The sequence below is a fragment of the Mus musculus genome, chromosome 2 (assembly GCF_000001635.26).
Source record: "Mus musculus strain C57BL/6J chromosome 2, GRCm38.p6 C57BL/6J".
Classification (NCBI taxonomy): Eukaryota; Metazoa; Chordata; class Mammalia; order Rodentia; family Muridae; genus Mus; species Mus musculus.
The window spans coordinates 130,964,514-130,978,862 of NC_000068.7; the positions used below are offsets into that span (position 1 = coordinate 130,964,514).

Here is a 14,349-nt window from a genome sequence, read left to right on the forward strand (position 1 = left end):
TTTATTTCATGCCCTGAAACATTGCTGCTGCTGTTGCTGCTTTCCTTTACACATAATAACATAACTAAAAGACAGACAAGCATGTGGTATGAGGCTGTGGATGAGGCATTCTTTGTTTTCCTTTTTTTTTTTTTTTTGAGACAGGGTTTCTCTGACCTGGCTGTCTGAAACTCAGTAGGTAGAACAGGCTGGCCTTGAATGCACAGAGACCCTCCTGCTTCTGCCTTCTGAGTGCTGGGTTCAAAATTTATGTTTTTTTCTATAAAGACTGAGAGTTCACATGGACTATATATGACAACCTACTCTGAAATGTGTTTTTCTCCCCCTTAGCTTGTGACCGATGGTCAGTGCTTCCCAGACCTGAGCTCCATCATGATGTCAACAGATTTGGCCATTCAGCAGTCTTGTACAACAGGTAATTGGAAAGCAAAGGCTCTATTACTGTCTTACATCTTATATTCATTTTTAATATCAACTTCCTAACAGTTGTATCTGAATGGTAAGAGGTTTGGGGAGAAAAAAGGAGAGAAGGCAGTTCTAAGTGCACGATAAGGTAAGGGGAATAGGACTGGGAGGTTATGGGGTCAAAGAGCAAGTCTGAAGTCTGCACTATATCCAGGTGTGTGCTCAGGAATACTTTTCTGACCAGCAGAGCTCTTTTTCCATTTGCTCCAGGAACCTTAGTCCTGTAAAGGACATGCAAAGGACTAGGGTTGTGGGCCAGCAATAGAGTGTTTATCTAGCTTGCACAAGATCCTGAGTTCTGACCTCAGCATTTTGCCTTCTGCAAACACAGCATTTGCCATAAGGGACATGCAGAATGGCCATTTTACCTAGTCACTTGAAAGTGTGCTTTAAGATTGAGAAACTTAACAGCCTGCTGATGCTGACTTTTCTTATTTTGCTTCTGTTACTGCTTTCTGCTTCTTTCTTTAATACTCTAATGCTTACATTATATAGTCCTACAGGTATTCAAATTTTCTGTTGGAGTTTCCTAATACAAGTAATTTAACTTGCATTAGGAAAAGGATAAAAGTGCCATTCTGGAGTTGTGAAGAATGACCGTTTAGAAGCTAGATAGTGGGGAAAGATGATATCTTTAATCATGTGATTATTTAGTGTTTTACAAGTATATAGGGGATTGTGGCAAGACCATTGTATGATTAGAGACTAAAGTGGAAAGATTTTTTAAATATCTTGTTAACTTGAGTGTTATCTTAAATTACAATCTGATGCTTTCCTCAGAAAAAGCCCTAAATGCCTCTTGAGGTTTTCATCTGGCAAGTATCATGTCACCTGGCCTTGCTGGTGGAATCTGCCCCAGCTCATGTGTGTTCTTAGTGTTCTCCTAGCACAGAGTTAGGCACGTGTGGGCATTTGCATACTAATGTATAGTAATAGTAACAATTGAATGAATTGTCTATTAAAACATTCTTAAGTTTTACCCAAACACAGAGAGGTCGACAATTTGTCATAAAATGTAGTTTATCCATGAATCAAAATCAGGAATGACTGTCTGAACAGTGTTTTTATTTTTTATTTTATTTTATTTTGTGTAATTTCTGTGATGTGTTTGAATATCTCAGTTTTAGGCAGGATTGGAAATGTTAGAGGTTGGTAAGAGGTCATGGTTGCAGTTTGATCATGAGAGAAATCGATGGCTCTCCCTTCATTGCAGTGTTGTCAGTCAGCAGTGTGGGATCACCTATGTCTAACAGTTGTTCTAATTGAGAGAGGATTACAGGAGGGAAAGCAGTGAGATTGTGAGGTGCTAGATGAGGAGATGGCATTTACCTAGCAGCCTTCTCTCCCGCCCTCCCATCATGTGACCTGAGAGATTCACAATTTCTGAAGATATCAGCTGTGCTTAGTTTAAGCAATAGTTTTATTAACTAAATCCAACTTGATTCATGTTATTCCCAGGGAACCAGTGGTAGGATTAAAAATGAATCCTAGTGTTCTTTTTGGTTATTGGAATGTCAAGTTTTCAGACACTGTAACGAATACAGAGCCATACAATCACTATATTTATTTGGTCCTTTGTTGACTTAGAAAAATTGAAGCCCAGTTTAGGTGAGCTACCAAATTTCTCATTGTGGATTAGTATTAAACTTGCGTGGAGTTGTGGGATCTTGGAAGTGGGGGCTAAGCATCCGTGTTTGTCACAGCCCAGAAGGAACAGATGAGGTTCCTTTTGAGGAGTCTTATGTCTTTATGAACTTGGACTTAGAAATATTTGATGTGTTTAATTCTGCTGTAGTTTTTTAAACTCTAGCTAGTGAGCATCTTTTCACAGGAGCGCTTGAGTCTGACCTACAGCCATTGTCTGTCTCTGGTGTGCATATTACAAATGCACTGGGAGCGTTTCTTGACCCAAACATATAATTAGATTTTTCTTCTAAAAAGGTCTAGTTTGGGAAGGAATGAAAGGGATTAGAGAAATGTTGTGGGTTTGGTATTTATTTATTTATTTATTTATTTATTTAATGTATATGAATGATCTATCTTCATGTATACCTGCATGCCAAAAGAGGACATCAGACTCATGATGGTGATGAACCATCATGTGGTTGCTGGGAATTGAACTCAAGACCTCTGGAAAAACAGCTGGTGATCTTAACTGCTGAGGCATCTCTCCAGCCCAATTGTTCTGTTTTAGTTTGAGGATGAACATCTAATTTAGAGATGCCCTGCTTTTCCAAAAGTGAGTTTTAAACACTAATTTCCATTGTCAGTGGATTGGTCTTTTAAGAATATAGGTAGTGGTGGCACACGCCTTTAATCCCAGCACTTGGGAGGCAGAGGCAGGTGGATTTCTGAGTTCGAGACCAGCCTGGTTTACAGAGTGAGTTCCAGGACAGCCAGGGATACACAGAGAAACCCTGTCTCGAAAAGCAAACAAACAAAAACAAAACAAACAAACAAAAACAAACAAAAAGAATATAGGTTGGAATAGGTTGGAAGCAGCCAATGATAGTGCATACCTTTAATCCCAGCACTTGAGAAGCAGAGGCAGGTGGAACTCTGAGTTTGAGGCCAGCCTAGTTAGTCTACAGAGTATTTTCCTGGAGAGCCAAGGCTATATATAGAAACCCTATCTTGAAAGGCCAAAAAAGGAGGAAAAAAAAAAAAAAGAAAAGAAAAAAGAAAAAAAGAATGCAGGTTGGGCAGTCAGGGTAAGTGTCTAAGGTAAGAGGAATTCTTCAAGGTGGAAAGTCATGAGTTCTGCGCCAGCCTAGGCTACAGAGTACTGAAAGGGGAAGAGACTGTCCATGTGTCAGACCCTCATTTCTCCAAAAGTCACATGACTATATTTTTTCTGTATTGCCCACTCTTCCATACATGCACCTAACAATAAATATTGAAGTTCACTCTGTGGCACTATATCTATGTGATAGACTTCTAGAAAAGTGATTTAAAGTTCAAAAGGTAAATACGTAGTTTTGTTTCAAGTTGCCAAAATCCCTTTAGTAGACTCCTACAATCTTACATGCCCAGTAGCAGTATAGAAGCTTGCTTGTTGCCTTGAAGCCTCACCAATTCAAATATTAGGTAACATTTGTTACATTTTTCTTTGTCAGCTGGATAGGTAATGAATGACACAACAATGTGTTCCCATTTTCTCTGCATTACTAATTGAAGTCCTATCACCCACAGCAGACTGAAGAGTTCCTTTAATATTTTATGGACTTTGACAAACCTAGGATTCATAGCTTCCATACAGAGAGGAATTTCACAAATAGCAAAGTTGGGCTGTTAGAAGAATAAAAAGAGAATTCTGAGTACAGCTTCTCAAAGAAGAGTCCCACGTAGGTGTCCTCTGGGATGTGCCTAGATGCAGGGTTATTGTACAGGAGCTCTTCTGTCTGCTCTCTGATACTTGAGATTATAGGGTTGCAGGGAAATGCATTAGATGGCATTACAAACTGATAAGATAAAGTTAGGAGCTATCAGAGATTTAGGACATGGTTTTTCTCTGTAAATGGGGCTTCTGGTGAGATTCCTAGAAAATGCTGTTTATAGCTAGGAATGGGGTTATAGCTAGGAATGGGGAAAGACCTTAAGCAGTTGTGAGCTGTGGTGGAATGCATGTGTTTTCAGTTTGCTAAGGCTTCCGGGAATACTTTTCCTGTCGATAATTTTCTTTCACTCTCTTTGTAGCCTTCTTTGTATTAAAATCCTCTCTGCTTGCTTTTGTGTGTGAATGTGTGTATGTGTGTGTTTGTGTATGTGTGTGTATGCATGTGCATGTAGGTCCCTACATAGGACAGAACATATTTCCTGGAGTTATAGGTGCTTGTGAGCAGCCTTTTAGGGAACCAAACTCTGTCCTCTGGAAGAGTAGCCCCTTTAACTGCTGAGTCATTTCAGCCTCAAGAATCTTCTCTTTTCCCTATTAGTAGAAGATGTCATCTTAGCTCTAGGAACTACACCACCTCTGGCCTCAGTGGACACCCATTTACATATGCACATACAGCAGACAGACATATAACTAAAGATAAAATAAATCTTTTTAAAATGTCATTTCCCTGTGTACTAATTTTCCATGTACACACTCACAGGTAGATTTTTAAACTATTCTGAGTGATCACAAAGCAGAGCAGAAGGTGAAATTTGAGAGAATAGATGATATTAGTGGATTTTGAGACCTTGAAAATAATGTCTCAGAGCATTAAATTAATCACTCATGTATGTATGTATGTATATAAGTATGTATGCATGTATTATGTGGATGGGGGTGCTGTAGCACATGTGTGGAAGTCAGAGGACAACTTTGTGAAGTCATGTTTCTCCTTCCATCTTTATATGGTTCCAGTGATTGAGCTCAGATTGTCTACCTGTGTAGCAAGTGCCTTACCTGCTGACCTGTCGCACTAGCCCTCTCAGAGGACTTTTAATATTTGGAATATTTCTAACGATTGACAGTCAAAAGTTTATTGTGAGCCAGGCACTTAAAATCCTAGCACTTGTGAGACACAAGATGGAGGTCAGTCCAGTCTACTGAGTTCTAGACCAGCAAGGGCTACACAGTGAAACCTGTCTCAAAAATTTCAAAAGCGGAGCTAGAGAAATTACCCAAGGAGCTAAAGGGAACTGCAACCCTATAGGTGGAACAACAATATGAACTAACCAGTACCTGGGAGCTCTTGTCTTTAGCTGCATATGTATCAAAAGATGGCCTAGTCGGCCATCACTGCAAAGAGAGGCCCATTGGACTTGCAAACTTTATATGCCCCAGTACAGGGGAACGCCAGGGCCAAAAAGGGGGAGTGGGTGGGTAGGGGATTGGGGGGGTGGGTATGGGGAACCTTTGGGATAGCATTGAAAATGTAAACGAGGAAAATACCTAATAATAAAAAAAAGAAATGATATCAGAAAAAAATAAAAAAATAAAAAATAAAATAAAATAAAATTTCAAAAGCAACAACTCAAACCAGCCCTACGTCGTGCCTCTGAGTTCTCAGTAAATTCCTTCTCTCTCTCCTCTCAGCACCATGTATGTGTTCGGCGGCTTCAACAGCCTCCTCCTCAGTGACGTCTTGGTCTTTACCTCGGAGCAGTGCGATGCACACCGCAGTGAAGCTGCTTGTGTGGCAGCAGGACCTGGTATCCGGTGTCTGTGGGACACACAGTCGTCTCGATGTACCTCCTGGGAGTTGGCAACTGAAGAACAAGCAGAAAAGTTAAAATCAGAGTGTTTTTCTAAAAGAAGTATGTTTTTTCTCTACTTAGAATTTAAAAATCTAATTTTATCTGAATTGTGAAGGAACCTAGTCTCTGTACTTTCCTGTTCACCTTACTCTCTAGTTATTTCTTAATAAAAAAATACACAAGATCTTTGGATGGGAGGAAGCATGTGGCTCCTGGAAGCTGTTAGCAGGTAATAAGTTGTCTTTGAATTACACAGGCTTTGTGTACCAACTCCTGGTCTGGCTGCAGGTGATCTGAAGCCATAGCACAATGAAATTTGTTTTCATTTTGGTTTTATGAGACAGGGTCTTGCTCTATAGCTCATACTGGTCAAGCTCCTTGTCAGCCTCCTCCTTCAGCCTCTTGAATGCTGGGGTTATAGGCATGCATCACTGGCCCTACTTGGGAAATATTTTGATGACAGACATGCTATATATTTCTTTGTTCAGTTTAGTAGCCACTAGCAATCTGTTATTATTAGATATTTGAAATGTGGCTATGTAACTAAGGGGCTAACTGTTTTCTTTTCTTTAGTGTATGTAGTGAGGCAGATGTAGTAGCACACGCCTGCAATCCAGACACTCACGAGGCTGAGGCAAGAGGCAGTTCTAGGCCAGCCTGGGCTGTGTAATGAGACCTTGTCTCAAGAGCCAAAACATCAACAATAAAAGAACAGTATGTGGCTATTGGCTGTTATGTTGATGATGAAGGTCTAGTGTTAAGGATAAGAGCCTCTAATGGTATGATCACATATAGCAAATTGCTCTGGTAGACAGCAGAGAGCTGCTGTTCTTGAAAAGTATTTCCAGCCCCCTTTAGCTGTATATAGCAAGCAGTACAGCATAACAGACAAACTATGGTCCCTTCTTCTAGAGCCCCTGGCGTGCTCTTGTTATTTTTCTCTCCTTTGCTACTTGCTTAGTGGTTGCTCTGAGCACCACTTCACCAACTCAGCGAAGTAACGTGCAAAAATGTTTGGAAAATAAGAATGCCTCCAAGATATTTGTCCATATCAATCTTTAAAGTATGAAACTACTTCCTTATCTAGTTGTTGCAGTTACATGAGAGTTATATTAGGCAGAGACTACTTCTGTTTTTCTGGTATGTGTTAAATAAAGTTGTGCAGGGACATAAAGCTCCTGAGGCTGTGCTGTTGATTAGAATTTTGGTTCATTTATGGAAAACAGCTTACCAGAACCTGGTAGGATTCATAATTCTCCCGAAACAGTTAGAATTGGTAGAATAACCAAAATTTAAAGTTAAGCTTAAATATACAGTGCATTGGAAATAATATTATCTTCTGAGGTTCAGTATGAGCCCATTAGTTTACCTCACTTTCTGGGTAGACCTAATCCTGTCAGAGTAAACTTGGCAAGAAAAGCAGCCTACATGAAAACTGATCAGGCAGGGAAGTTTCTGTGGCCTCTCTTCCTGCTTGTGTATGTCATATTCATGAAATGATTTATAGATGGCAACATGGCTTTTAGCTTCTTGTTTGGGGATTTAATGAGAATTATGTTAGGTCTACAAAGAGTGGAAGTTGTGAAATCCACAGGTTTGGAGTCACATGAGTATATAGAGTTCGAGTTAGCAAGTGCCTCCTGTGGGGTTGTGGGTCACTGGGTATACCTGCACCCAGGTAGGCCTTGCATTTGTAACAAGGACAAATGTATTGGTCTCTCATATTGCTTTCTTAGGCTTCTGCACAGCTTCTGGTGTTAATTCTGTTGCTAGTTGATGTTTGTCGTGGGAAGAAAAGCATCCATTACTTCTTAGAAGCTATAAAATTAACAGACCTTTGCTTTTCACTTTCTGGACACTATGGGAGGACAGTTATAAAACAGTGTTTCTCGGATTGTCTGCTTATATCTGTTTTATTTTAACCTAAACATGGCACTGCTTTTTTCCTTTCAGTTTGACTATACACTTTGCTTCCTGACTATTGTTAGGAGCTTTCCTACCTCAGATTATACATAAGAGAGGCTGCCGCATAGTTGATGGGTTTGTCTTCTCTCTGTAGCCCTTGACCATGACAGATGTGACCAGCACACAGATTGTTACAGCTGCACAGCCAATACCAATGACTGCCACTGGTGCAATGATCACTGTGTCCCTGTGAACCACAGCTGCACAGAAGGCCAGGTCAGATGCTGTTTTTCACGGATTTTAGGGAATAGAAAAATGCTAGATGAGTGTGAGTGTAGGGCAAATAATGAGTAGAGTTCTTTTTAAAATGGGATATCGATTTGAATTCTACTGTTGCTCAGGTTTTCTCTTAGGAAGGGATGCTATATACATCCTGATTCCAAGGATCGCTCCTGCTGCTGAGGTCTTTGTGCAGTGTTTCCGAAAGCATGTTTTACAGAATGCCCTTGGCCCATATCTGACTCAGCATGACATCTGGGCTAATCATGTATGATTTGTTATAGGTGATAATAGGCTATGAGTAAGGTGATCCAGCTTTTGCTGTCTTTGATGGCTTATGACATTTTTTTCTCAAAGTTTAATGCATTTCATAAGAAATAAGACTTGAGATTGCTATGGTGGGCACGGGCTGGGAGGAGCTCTGGAAAAGCAGCAGGTTCAGCTTTCACGTTTTACAGATAAGCATTGGCTGAGGCTTGGTGGTGCCAGTGGTTCCGTTGGGCTGCTAGCTTGCCAGCTAAAAGCATGTTAGTGAGAATACACACTGTGGTATTCACATTGCAGTGCTGCTTCCTGTTCATTCTAATTCTATCATTCATCCATCTACCTATCTCTATCTATCTATCTATCTATCTATCTATCTACCTACCTACCTACCTACCTACCTACCTACCTACCTACCTACCACTTATCTAATTCTATCTGTCTGTCTGTCTGTCTTTCTGTCTATCTATCCTCCATCTAATTCTATCTATCTGTCCACCTATCTATCATCTAATTTTATACATCCATCCATCTATCCATCTATCTGTCTGTCTATCATATATGTAATTCTAACCATTCATCTATCTATCCACTTATCTGTCTGTCATCTAATTCCATCCATTTATGTATCTATCTATATATCTAATTCTATCTATTCAATTCTTTTCTTTTTTTCTATCTTTCTTTCTGCAGTTACCATTCTCAGTTAATTCTCACTGAGTTATTTGTGTGAATAACAAAACACTTCTCCCCTGTGTTCCAGATCTCCATTGCCAAGTATGAGAGTTGCCCCAAGGATAACCCCATGTACTACTGCAATAAGAAAACCAGCTGCAGGAGCTGTGCCCTAGACCAGAACTGCCAGTGGGAGCCCCGGAATCAAGAGTGCATCGCCCTGCCGGGTAGGCCTTGCACAGGGATGTCCTCTATAAGGTCCAAGCTTGGTCCTCCCTCCTCAGATCAAGGTGGACCTAGGAACAAGATTGCTTATTCTGTCTATTTAGCCCTCTCACTATTGGGGGGGGGGGCGATATTTTGTATGTTTTTAACTTAAATGTGGTTTTTATGTATGTATTTACTAGCCTTTGAAAGAAAGTGAAGTGTCAGCTCATGTTCTGGAGAATTGGGGGGTAGCTAAGATCCATGTTACAAACTGTGTCCCACTGTCCTTCCTTCTGCTGTGAAGGAGAACCTGGCACTAGAGCTCTGTGGTCTCAGCAGCAGTCAGGAACCTGCAGGAAGCACTTACTGACAGTTGTGTGAGAAGAGATTTCTGTACCAGCATCATCTCCCATGTGACCTTCCTTCCCGACTATTTCAGCAGAGGTTGTTCAGGGTATTAACTTAGGTCCTGAGGCCAGCTAGCCCTGACTAAATCTCTATGATGTATTTGCTTGATCAGGATATCCAGGAAGGGGAGCTTCTGTGCTCTCCAACATCGAGGTTTGAGGGGAAGTTGGTCTGACTCTTTTGAAAGCATTTTATTTAGTTTGCTGAATGGGCTTTAGTTTAGCCAGTGTTCTATTGCTGTGAAGAGATACCATTTCCAACGTGTAACTTTTATGAAAGGAAACATTTAAGTGGGGGCTTGCAGTCTCAGAAGCTATTATCATCATGACAGGGAGCATAGAGGCACAAAGGCAGGCATTAGAGTGGTAGCTGAGAGCTACATCCTCATCTGTGAGCAGAGGCAGACAAGGTGTGAAAAAGACAGAACCTGGCCTGGGCTTTTGAGACCTCAAAGTCTACCACCCCCAGTGAGACACTTCCTCCAACAGCTCCTGCAACAAAGCTCCATCCCCCGATCCTTCTCCAGTCCTGCCACTCCCTGGTGAATGAGCACTCACATATATGAGCCTATGGGGGTCATTCTTACTCAAGCCACTACAGGCTTTGTTTTGTGTCTCAGACTTTATGTCAATAGAATACCTAGACACCTTGTTACAAGACAGGCCTGGAAAGCCTGCAGTGCTGACTCCCTGCCAGTAGCACATTCTGAGGAGCAAGTCCCTTAAGTCGCTTACCTGCTCTTACATTACGCCTTTCCCTGACCATTTAGTGAGCACTGTTGGTGTCCCCAACCTGAACCTGGTTCTGGGGAAACACTTGCTTATTCACTTCCGTGCTAATGGCCAGGGAGCAAGCATGCTTTCATGCAACACTGTGAGTTCAGTACAACCACAGGAGGAGATTGCAGACTTCCTTCGTGTACTGTATCACTATGAGGTTTTCCAAACCAGTCTCCCTTTCACCTCATTTTTTGGCATGCCTTATGTACTTGCTTATACTTTCTATCTTATGACATGAAAACAGAGTGGCATTTGGAGGCTTAAATTTATCACATTCCCAATTCAATTCCATTTTCAGTTTACTCTTTCTGTATATACATCAGTGTGCAGATAAATATCTCTTTGTGTGAGCATTGGAGGCCAGAGGTTAACCTCTGGTATATTCTTCCTCTATCACTCTTCACAGGGTCCTTTGATGAATGTGGAGCTCACTGATTACATAGACTAGCTGACTCAACCCTCAGGCCTCATAACCCTGCCTCTAGCCCTCAGATGAGATTACAAGCAAGCAAAACTACGCCTGGCCTTTTATGTGGGTGCTTGGAATTTGAACTGGGTACTTATGCTTGACACAAGTATTTTATCCACTGAACCATCTCCCAAGCCTCCATTTGCAGTTTTTTACCTCACCCTTCCAATATATATATTTATTTGTATGCCCTTTGTTCAAGATTTTAGTCACCTTTTACATTTTTCTTCAAAAATAATTGCACCAATTTCTTAATAATGGCACCCAAAAGTAGGAACATTAGCCTAGAGTATACCCTGTGAGCCAGGAAATGTGACTGGTGAGACTTGTAAAAGGGTCTTTTTATTCTGGCCCTCAGCGGAGGCTCAGCAGTGGAGCATGCATGCTGTTCCTCTGGAGGACCCGAGGTCCCCAGGGGCCAGGTCACAACCACTTGTAACTTTAACTCTGATCTAATGCCCTCTATGGCTTTTGTGCTATAGTCTCTTGCACTAACCCACACTCAAGGCACACATACACACATTCTTTAAAAGATAAATTATTTTATTTTCAAAGGTTTTTTTCTGCATATAGAAGTTAATAATTTGTCTGTTATGCTCACCAGATCCTAACAAAGCACCTGAAATTCAAATCAGGATGAGTTCAGATGTTCAGTATTTTGAACTAGTAAACCGAACTGCATAATTCCTAAAACTTTGTTTTCTTTCCTCTTCCCCTTTAAAAAAGAAAATATCTGTGGCAATGGCTGGCATTTGGTTGGAAACTCGTGTCTGAAAATCACTACTGCTAAGGAGAATTATGACAATGCTAAATTGTCCTGTAGGAACCACAATGCCTTTTTGGCTTCCCTCACATCCCAGAAGAAGGTGGAGTTTGTCCTTAAGCAGCTTCGATTAATGCAATCATCTCAAAGTATGGTGAGTTAATGTGTTCAGAACTTTGGTTTCTAGGGCACAACAGCAGCTCTTATGTAGAAGGCCACAGTTGTATGTTATTTGCCTGGTAAGAGAAAGAATTACAATAAATGATTAATAATATACTGTGGGCCTCTATTTCAGAGGCTCTTCTTTTGATACCTTTCTTCTTGTCTTAAAAAGTTCAGTACTTTGCATATTTTATTAGTTGTTATTATTAAGTAAATTATAAGGTATGAACATATGGAATGAATGGTAATATGTGTACATATTCTGGTGACATCAGATTATTTTGTACTTGATTTATATCTAGATTCTGCTTGGGAAAAGGGAGAGTAAAATGTTAGTTACCTAGGTGTCATTAAAGCCATCTACAGCCCCTGGAGGTATTATTATAGCACATAGTGTAATCGTCAGTAAGAAATGTAAAATCTGCCCAGGTTTTATAGCCTTCTTCCTAAGGCTTCTGAACTCAGAAAGTTCTCTTACTCTAGAGCCAAACTCTCAAATGGCTTGTAGTTACTATATAGTCTCATTTGGTATTTTTCTTGGTAAGTCTAATTCTAAGACTTGTGATTTGACTGTGATGCTTCAGTCAATTAGATATTCACAGAGCAGCTTTTCTGTCTATGCTGGCTGTGGTACAGAGAGATGTGAGGGACATGTTTTTGTCTAGCCAGGAGAAGACAGAATGCAGCTCAGCATCTCTCATTTGGCACCACCTTCATGTGATGGGATGCCGGTATGGTGTGGGTCCTGGTTGTTAAATCTCAGGAAGTCCATATATCCAGAAATGACCTCAACTATAGGTGGATTTCTGGCAATTAGGTAAAAGTCAGCATTCCTTGGGCACTTGGGAAACTGGTTACCATCTGCATAAAGGAGTCATTTCCCTTCTATCTGGCAGAAGGGACATATGGCTATCTATTGTGCCTGTCAGCATGGAAGCACATGCTAGTCTCCAGGTCCCCCCAATATCACAAGTACCTATAGCAGTGAATTAGTTAAACTGATTTGGCTCCCAATGGGTCAAGTACAGCTGCACCTGCCCAAGAGCTCTTTGGGTTTGCAAATGAGAGACACATAGTTAATTTTTATATGCTTTGACTAGTTCAGTTGCTGGACATTTCTAATCCTCCCTGCAGTAGCATACATTAACCCCTCCAACTTTCCTGAGTCAACTTACTAACTCAACATTTCATCTCTGACACCCCAGACCTAATGGCAGAGTGGCCCTTAGAGCCACTTTCCCAATTTTTTTTTTATCAGATATTTTCTTTATTTTCATTTCCAATGTCCCCTTTCCTAGTTTCCCTGTCCTCTCCCCCTGCTCCCCAACCCACCCACTCCCTCTTCCTGGCCTTGGCATTCCCCTATACTGGGGCATAGAGCCTTCACAGGACCAAGGACCTCTCCTCCCATTGATGACCGACTAGGCCATCCTCTGCTGAATATACAGCTAGCACCACGAGTCCCACCATGTGTTTTCTTTGATTGGTGGTTTAGTCTCAGGGAGCTCTGGGGTACTGGTTAGTTCATATTGGTGTTCACTTTCCCAAATTCTTACATGGCTGGTTTAGTTCTTTCCTGCAGCTCTTAGGTCTAATCCCTTTCCTTCCTCTGTCATGGTGATTGCCTTCCTCTCCTATCTCAGTTCCTTGCCTGCTCAATCTAAAAGTCCCACCTCCATCTTTCTGCCCAGCCACTGGCTGTATGCAGTTCTTTATTATCAGTTGAAGCCAGCTAGGGGCAGAGACCTTCAGGTCTGTAAGTGCTTTGGGGAGCAGAATTAAGACAAAGCATTAGAACCAATTCCCAACAAGTACCTGCTATACATTTCAAAGTCCATATTAGTCTCCTGGGTCTTCCCTTCCCCAGCTACTTGTCCTCCTTGTAATCCAAATGACAAGCTTTTTCACACATCTCTTTATCTCACATTTCCCTAGCCCTGGCCATGTCCACTTGTTCTTTTACTCTCTGCTCTGCTCTCTTTCCAATGCCTCTGGATATTTTCTCTCTCTTATTCACAATAAAAACCAAACCAAACCAAACAAAAAACCTTACCCTAATAATGGAGTGGTCACGCCTGAGGTTTCCTTACTGCTCCCCCTTGCACACGTCTTGTGTCTGACACACTGGCAGGCTTTTATTAGCAGCAGGCTCTAGGAGCTGAGAGAAGCAGCAGGCACCTCTGAGGTGGTAGTTACTAGAGTGATTAGAACAGACAGTGGAGACGTGGCTGGAAATATGGACTCTGGTGTTTGGAGCCAAGTATGGTAGGCGGCAGAAGCCAGCAGAAGCATGATCCACACCTTCACCAGGTTGCTTCCATTGGGAAAGGCTGGACCCCTTGGGAAGGGGTCCCTTTGTGCCTTCCTAGGTGTTCGGAGCCAGGTGTGTGAGGGATACAGTAAAGGGACTGACTGCATGACTGCTCCATTAGGGTGAAGGGTTTTGTTGTGAATAGGAGAAACAAAATGTGCAGAGGCATCTGGGAGAGAGCAGAGCAGAGTGAAAAGGAAGCAGTGTAGGCATGGTCAGGGCTAGGGACAGCGGAGACAGCAAGATAGCGAGTGGGTGATAAGGTGAGAGAGAGTGTGTGTGTGCGGTGCACACATCACGTGCATTATAAGGAGGCTGAGTAGCTAGCTGGGGGGAGGGAAGGGCCAGAAAACTAGCATGCACTCTGAAACGGGTACTTGTGATGCTGAGGGAGCTTGGGGGAGAAGGGCATGCCTCAAGACCAGAAGAGGGAGTTGGAGTTACAGTTTGTAAGATGCCTAATTTGAATGCTGAG

General features: G+C 41.7%; 1 protein-coding gene across 3 annotated transcripts in view; it reads left to right on the forward strand.

Moving 5' to 3' along the window:
- Nucleotides 1-14,349, forward strand: part of Atrn (attractin) — a 123,904-nt gene that overhangs the window by 58,084 nt on the left and 51,471 nt on the right. For all 3 annotated transcript variants that reach the window (XM_006498606.4, NM_009730.3, XM_011239259.1), the window contains exons 11-15: nt 331-415; nt 5,492-5,712; nt 7,712-7,833; nt 8,864-9,002; nt 11,365-11,555. In XM_006498606.4, coding sequence (XP_006498669.1) covers nt 331-415; nt 5,492-5,712; nt 7,712-7,833; nt 8,864-9,002; nt 11,365-11,555 — 758 coding nt within the window. The remainder of the gene's footprint in view (nt 1-330; nt 416-5,491; nt 5,713-7,711; nt 7,834-8,863; nt 9,003-11,364; nt 11,556-14,349) is intronic.